General features: G+C 36.6%; 1 protein-coding gene across 2 annotated transcripts in view; it reads left to right on the plus strand.

The window, feature by feature from the left end:
* The window catches only part of LOC104903321 (hypothetical protein), a 31,848-nt gene extending 24,892 nt beyond the window's left edge, over nt 1-6,956 (plus strand). Inside the window, exons 6-11 of one of the 2 annotated variants that reach the window (XM_010691336.4) lie at nt 3-170; nt 256-300; nt 1,193-1,686; nt 1,759-2,251; nt 5,789-6,417; nt 6,527-6,956. In XM_010691336.4, coding sequence (XP_010689638.2) covers nt 3-170; nt 256-300; nt 1,193-1,686; nt 1,759-2,251; nt 5,789-6,417; nt 6,527-6,602 — 1,905 coding nt within the window. In that variant the 3' untranslated portion in view covers nt 6,603-6,956. The remainder of the gene's footprint in view (nt 1-2; nt 171-255; nt 301-1,192; nt 1,687-1,758; nt 2,252-5,788; nt 6,418-6,526) is intronic. The other variant, XM_010691335.4, reaches the window with a different exon arrangement.
* The last annotated feature ends 799 nt before the right edge of the window (nt 6,957-7,755 follow it).

Raw genomic sequence — 7,755 nt, forward strand, 5'->3', positions numbered from 1 at the left:
AGTTAATCGCAGAGTTCCTTTCTGAGGCCAGTCGTAGATCAAATGCAACTTGTTTGCAATTGTATTTCAAAGAACCTGATGCTTTTCCTGGAGAATCTGTCGCATCATCAATAATCTCCCGTTATTTGAATGGTCAAGGAGTTGCTTCCTCAAATGTTTCAGGAGCTCAGGTACACAAGTTAATATATGTTTTCTTTTGAATTTATATTGTATGTAAGAGACACTAATATTGATATTCTCATGCTTTATAACCAGTTCCAAAATCACATCAGAATACTTTGCGCCTGGAGAGATTTGATGGTAAGTTGTAAGTTTTTAATTTAATTGATCTTCCCTTTATAAGTGTACATTGACTCTCTGTTTTAGTGTTTATTGTTATATGGCTCATTTCTCTTAATTTACTGCTAATCGCATGCTAGCTTGTATGTGCAAATATTCATGCATACAAACGCACCATGGGGAAGATATATAAGAAAAGAGGAACCTTATCAAGGTTGGTAAATTAAGTCCTAGACACAAACTCACTTGATAAAGATCATTGTTGTCCTTTCATGGTTAGGATAGTTGTAATAGACTAGCCTAGGGAGAGGGACACTTTTGGTATTTCATAATTAGTTAGTTTAATTAGTAGCTTGAAGAAGAATTAGTTAGGGAGTTAGTGAGGAAATATTTCTATAAATATAGGAGATTAGGGAGAGGGGAGTGATATTGAATATTGAGTAGAACCTGGGGCTGAACTTTTAAGAGTTCGATGGGAGAGAACAAGCCTCTCGAAAGCTTCATAATTAGTTAGTTTAATTACTATCTTTCTTATTACTGTTTTTCAGAAGACAATCAATCAAATCCCATTTAACTCCATAAGCTTCTTCTCTAATCTGCCTTTAGGTGACTCTTTTCTTAAGAGATAATCATCTAAGATTTTCTTGTAAACTCTTTGGGGTGTTTTGTTCTCCTACATGTCACCTGCTTACATGAATACCTTTCGAGTTCAAGGGGTAAATGCTTATGGTTCTCTCATCTTCTGCATGCTATCAAGTCATAGTAAAAGGCATGTAATGGCTTCTGGTGAATGATCCGTAATAATCTTGCATATTCGAGGCATTTGTTGTTCGATATAATCTTGTTTCTGTAGCTATGGAAACATCACTTTATAAAATCTAGATGTTCAGTGCATCTGGGCTTCCAATTTCAGGCTCGTGTTCATGATGAAAGCTTGAGATATGTACTATCAGACCAGGCTATCATCTCTCTTGCAGAAAAAAGGCCATTATCTGAGACAGAAATATACACGACCATATCAGCAGCTGATGAAGATAATGGTTCATTGGAGTCTCCATCTCCTGTGATTCGCAGTCATTTGGAAGATGTCTATTGTTTATTGGAAGGAGAAGGCAACTCTGCTGATGACATTTTGCAAATGCTTCTCCATAAGCACCTTGGTCCAAATGGGAGTTGTTCCCTGTCTGCATACAACTACAATATGCTCTCTGTTTCCAACCTAAAATTTGCAAATGGATCATTCTCTATGCAAAATGGGGTGAGAAGTGGAAAGCAAGTTACACGGAAGGCTTCCAGAGAGCTCTTTGTTCAAAAATTCTCGTGCAAAGCTCCAGTTTATCATAACTGTAGGATCTATGCTAGTGATGGTCGGTTGCTCTGCTATTGCGATCACAAAAAGCTTGAATGGTTGGTCTTTGGTTAAATTTGTTTGTTCCACATCTACCTGTCTAATTGATATTAATACTATTTGATCTATAGGTACCTCAGTCGCAACTTGGCAAAACTTATGGATGACAACCCTCTGGCTATCATACTTTTGTTTGAACCCAAGGGACGTCCAGAAGACGAAGACAATGATTTCTACGTCCAAAGTAAGAGAAACATGTGTGTTAGCTGTGGTGAGAGCAACCATTATTTACGGTATCGGATAATACCTTCTTGCTACAGAATGCATTTCCCTGAGCATCTTAAAAGCCACCGCTCTCATGATATAGTCCTGCTGTGTGTCGATTGTCATGAAGTTGCTCATGCCGCAGCTGAAAAGTACAAAAGACAAGTTGCCACAGAATTTGGTATACCACTTTATGTAAGGAAGGTGATGGATTCTGGAAAACTGCAACCTACTAAGACATATGAGTTGCAAGAACACCAGGAAGCAGGTGTTTCACCCTCACAACTTCGAACAGCAGCAATGGCACTTCTGCGGCATGGACCGGGAATGCCATCCAAACGCCATGAGGAATTGATGGAGGTGTGAACTAATTTTTTTTTTGCTTTCTAATACCGAAACATTAATTTTAAAGGAATATTGTTAGACATAATGAGTTGGCTCTTACAACATATTAATTTTTTCTCCTGATCAGCTGGTGGTCGTGTCTAGATTTTATCTTTTTTGCATCATTACTGGCGAAATACACATATTCTGTTAGCTCATCCCATGTCCTACATGTAGTTGGATTTCAGTGGATGGCCTTTTTCTGATTTAATATTTTGCATCTTTAGTGGCTAATGCACATATTCTATTAGTTCATACTGTGTCGATGAGCATTGTTTTGACAATTTTACATATGATACTAAAGTCCATGTATTAGTTATTGATAAGTAACTACATTGATATCAGGTTGTTAAATTCTGTATGCATTTTAGCTTCTTTGCATGGAAAGTATATGTTATTGTTCCTCATGCATTCTTGTACTAATATGTATCCTGATCTAGAGGGTCTCAATGCCAAAATGATTGCTTGAGTTGATGGTGTTGTTGGATGCTCAACTCCTGATGTTCATTTTTGAGATTACGGATATCACTTAGTATGCTATTATAAGACTCCACCTAAGATAGAGAAGGTGGGCAAACGTAAAGGAAGAATGAGTGAATGCCATTATTTTAGAAACAAGAAGAGGATAAAAAGGAAAGACTTGTTAGCAAATGAGAACATGATAATTTATGTCATGCCATTAATTGAGGGGGGAAGGAGTACTTGCGAAATCCCTTAGAAAGGAGGCTCCTTGCTATCTTATTCCCATCTTATTATCCTATTAATAATCAAAATATATATGGAGTTATAATAATTTTCCTCTGTTTCAGAATACTTGACGCACTTATTCGGACACACTTACCAATGCATTACTTTAACTATTAATGTCTCTGATTTCCCACATGTAAAATTATAAAAACTTGATGTTCTGAAAGTATATATATAGACGAATCTAACAAGATCCCACATGACTATATTTTTCCTTACCTAACAATCACAAAACGCGGTCAAAGGAGATTGTGTGAATAGTGCAAAAGTGATAGCGTGTCATCTATTTTGAAACGGAGGAAGTATTTGATAGTAAGCTTATAAGCAAGCCCTTTGCTTTGGTGTTTTCTCTAGTTGTGCCTTGAATAATGAGTTAATATCATAGATACATGTCTTAATTAGTATAATGTTCATTACAACTATGAATGGCTCAATCATGATCGCCTCTCACTTTCTTTATCTAGTCATGCACATGCCTCTTGCCACTCTCAGCCACATAGCTCTTTATGATAATCAATTACTTCCTCAAATTTCTTTTGTTCCGAATTGGTTTGGCAAGTTTTCCAACGTGCAAACTTGAGCCTTAATATCTTAAATTATATAATGTTAATAATCTTTTAAATTATAGATTTTGACAATATGAATCGAGACAAATCTAACAAGATCGAACATAACTATGATTTTATTATGTATAAATCGCAACTGAAGGTCAAAGTGAAGTGGATGAATAGTATCAAAAGTCAAAGTGGAACGGAGGAAGTATCATTTTAGCATTCAAGTGCGGTGAATTTACATCAGGACAAACAAGGCTCGCATGATCTTCTTAAGTAAAGGAGCTTTTGTTAAGGTATTCTAGTTTGTGTCTCAAATAGAAAGAATCTGCTAGCAACTTCTACTCCTTTGTCCTTGGTTTCTTTTTCTTTGCACCTATCGCCAGCCTTGTTTGGGATGATTTGGATTCAACCTTGTAGCTTGCAAAGGAAGATTTGGTGCACTTGCTACAAAAAACCAAATGGATTTTTAAGTGTGGTCACTCCTTGTTAAAGTTTCAAGCTTCTTTCTTAAGGCTTTTATATGCTCATCAAGTAGTAGGTTCTGAACTTTCCTTCAATTTGTAGATATATTGCTCCATGATAATTTGAGTGATCTACTAAAAAGTAAAAAATTTCCATCCTTTTGTATGTGGGTGTCACCCTCTAGATGTCTTTCTAATACTTCCTCCGTCTATTTTTACATGTTACACTTTCAAAATCACGGACTCCTAGGCAATTTTAGGTGAGGAGAGAGATAGAGGCAAAGAAAACAAAAGGGTCCCATGTGAACATGTGATAGGAGAGACATAGAAAGAAGTTATTACCCAAAATGAAAGTGTAACATCTAATTTGAAACTTGCTGAAATAGAAAGTGTAACATGTAAAGAAAAAACGGAGGAAATATATCTGTTTAATACTTATCCGGAAACGAAAAGAGATCTAGCTGGTGAGTCTGAAGTGTGGTTTTAAAAATGTTTATTATTCTTAGTTAGCTTCTTAATTTCGTAATCTTCAAGTGACTGGACTTGAGTACTATAGTTTTCTCCATACTCGGTCTATCTGAGGATGTAGATGTAAGGATTGGGTTTGTCACTGACCTAAGGAGTACTGGGAATTCGGTGCTCACTTGGGATACTGGGGCAGCATCTAGGCTACACTTGTTCTTATTCGGTTCTTCACCGTAGTGCTTGGCAGGGCTATCGATGGTCCTCCTCTGGTATATTTCATAGGAGTCTTTAGACTTACAGCTTATATGATGAGGGGCTTTTATTATAGTATTTAAGATTGTGATTTGATGATACATTATTTTGCCATTTGTAAATGACCAATTCACTCGAAGCATATACATTTGTGGAGTATTAGACTTTTGGTGGTGTTCAGATTTCTTCTCTCTAATCTAATTCTTCAATCAGTTGTTTCTAAATTATTCTTCACATGGAAGAAAATATTTCTTAATAACGGATCACTGTAGACAAACAACTATGTTTGGGGGGGGGGGGGGGGGGACATAAGTTGGCCTATTGGTTAGGTAGGTTTTGGATATGAAAGATTGAGTCTAGCAGTTGTTATAGATGCTTGATGTAAAATTGTTGTCTGCTCGTGTACCACAGAACAAATGTTGTAGCAGGTGATGGGTGTGATGCTTAACTAGTTTGGTGGTCGCTAGGACGGCAATGTTGATGGTGGAGTGCAGTCCTTAAGACCAAGGGTAGTGCTTAGAAGACTATTGGGCTGGTGAAGAACCGAAGCAGTTATATACTCCTGTTGAGCATTTTTTCTTAAATTGCCGACTCTTTTTCCCTATCTACAATGCGAAGAACAGAAAGAGATGAATGCGGTTTTCTCTTTATTAAGGGACTGCATGGAGGATTCTTATTAGACTTGGAAATGTCTTGGACCGCATGCAGACAAGGGACTAACGATTCCTGATTAAAGGCCATCGTTCGCTGTACGCAGTAGTACATTGATTGTGGTTTTTTTTTTCTTGTTATTTCATGAGTCACACTTCCTAAGGACGAGTGACCATGTCCATTTATATGTCTAATGGTCAATTTCCTGACATTAATCATGCATCAAATTCTGAATGTAGACAATTTTTTGTGTGGTACATTACTGGGTAAAACATAGTGGAATTATGTTATGCTCTTTAGTTCCAAAAATGTCGAGCAAACATTTGACATATTTAATTTTTAATTTTCTGACAATCTGTTATATATACCTGTCATCTATGAAGGTTGTAAGGATGTATTATGGAGGGAGGGAGATATCACATGAAGATCTTGAAGCAGCTTTACTCGTTGGAATGAGTCCTCATAGAAGGCGAAAATATGAGAAGAAAAGAGGGGCTTCCAATAAGAACTCATCGGCAAGTAAGGTACTGAAGATGAATGCAATTAACATGCTTGAACCCATCAACCCTTATTCGTCAGAAACTAGTAGGTGTGGTGGATCACTGGATGCTAAAGATCAGACATCATATGAGCAGCTAGTCTACAAACCTGAAACAAGTGTAAAGACACCCTCTATATCTTCTGCAATCGACATTAGAGAGGATGGTTTTGCTACTGATAGTACACCTATGACATTAGATGTCAGTGGAATCTCTGACGTCAAGGATGTGATGCTTTTGGACACTGAAAATATTCACAGTAGTCAAAATCCTCTAAAAGCAACTGCTGGTAGCAAGTGTAAATCAAAGCTTTCATTATTAGGACATGGGCCTCATGGAAAGGAAGTTGTAGATTATTTGCTCACAAATTCTGGCGAGGATGGGATTCATCTATTTTGTCAAAGGTGGAGACAAGTCTTTGTTGATGCACTCCATCCCCGTCATCTTCCTGCCGGGTGGGATGTAAAGCACAGGTATCATGCTTATCAAATTATTTAGTGCTTCTCTCTTGTTTGTTGCTGTCCTAACCTTTTTCTTTTTGGTGGTGACGGTTTTAGATGATGTTTTATTTGCATGTTCCAGTGGTAGAAGAATGTTTGGAGAATTCAGTGTTTATAACCATGCGAAGGCCTGTGACAGTGACACCATCCACGTGTAGTAATTTTTGTTGATGAGCAGCTGGTTGATACAAACAACAATGAATTCCTCTTCTATTTCAAGCAAGCCGACATTATTGATACGGTATTTTGTTTAGAATCGCATTTTCTCTTATGTCTTTCCTTGGTATTTCAAGTTTTTTACAACTTTTTCAAGCTCCTAATGCTCTGTTAGTAAATAACAATTGCAAGGAAATGTAAATGTGCCACTACTGTAGTTTGCTAGAAGATCTGTTGAGGTTGTTGCCTTGTTGGAGTTAGTTACTCTTATGAAAAATACTACTATAATTAGCAAAGAATTAACTAGGTATTTTAAGCAGAAGCTATACTGAACTTTCTTCTGATTTGCATCTTTACCTTTCTCTTTGTTCTTAGCAATCTCGTTTGTTTTTACATGAGAGAGGTTGGTTGAGATGGCTGAGGACCCAAGTTACAATTATCATTTTAAAAGAATCCAACTTGATGCACTCAGGCGATGGCTATGTACAAACGTTAAATCTTTTGTGAAATTTAATGTTAACCATATTAAAGAGAAGAGCCACATTAACAAGATCCAAATGATTTTAAGATTTCATGCTGTAATAATGAATTTGGTTTGTTTTTGGTTTTTTTTTTTTTTTTTCATTGTCTCCCATTGCTGCAACTTTTTGATGCAAGGATGCTACTATGGCTTGGTGATGATGGTGGTTTTGAGGCTAAGAAGTGGTGATGTGCTATGAATTGATATTTTAGGGGAACGGTAATTTATTAGGTATTATTTTAATGACTAGCTTAGGAAATAAGTTAGGTAGTTATGCTAAGGAAATTACTCTATATATAGGGTTAAGTAGAGAGAGAAAAGGATATGTTGAATATTGATAAGAAAAATTGGGTGAGCTCTTTTAGTGTAATTGGGAGAGAATCAAGCCTCTCGAAAAGTTAAATATTAGTTACTTTTGCTATATTTACTATTATTATTTAATCAAGGTTCATCTTCTTCCTTAATTTCTCCATTTTAGTACTATAATCTGTCCAAGCTATGTTAATTCATAGCAACTGGTGTCACCAATTCTGGGAGGGTAGAGTGCTGATTTTCGGGTTTTTCAAAAAAAAAAAATCGTTAATGGAGTTCGCCAGAGAAAGTGCAGAAACAGATTTAAACATGGATCCGAGAGG

This window comes from Beta vulgaris, chromosome 9 (assembly GCF_026745355.1).
Source record: "Beta vulgaris subsp. vulgaris cultivar EL10 chromosome 9, EL10.2, whole genome shotgun sequence".
Lineage (NCBI taxonomy): Eukaryota > Viridiplantae > Streptophyta > Magnoliopsida > Caryophyllales > Amaranthaceae > Beta > Beta vulgaris.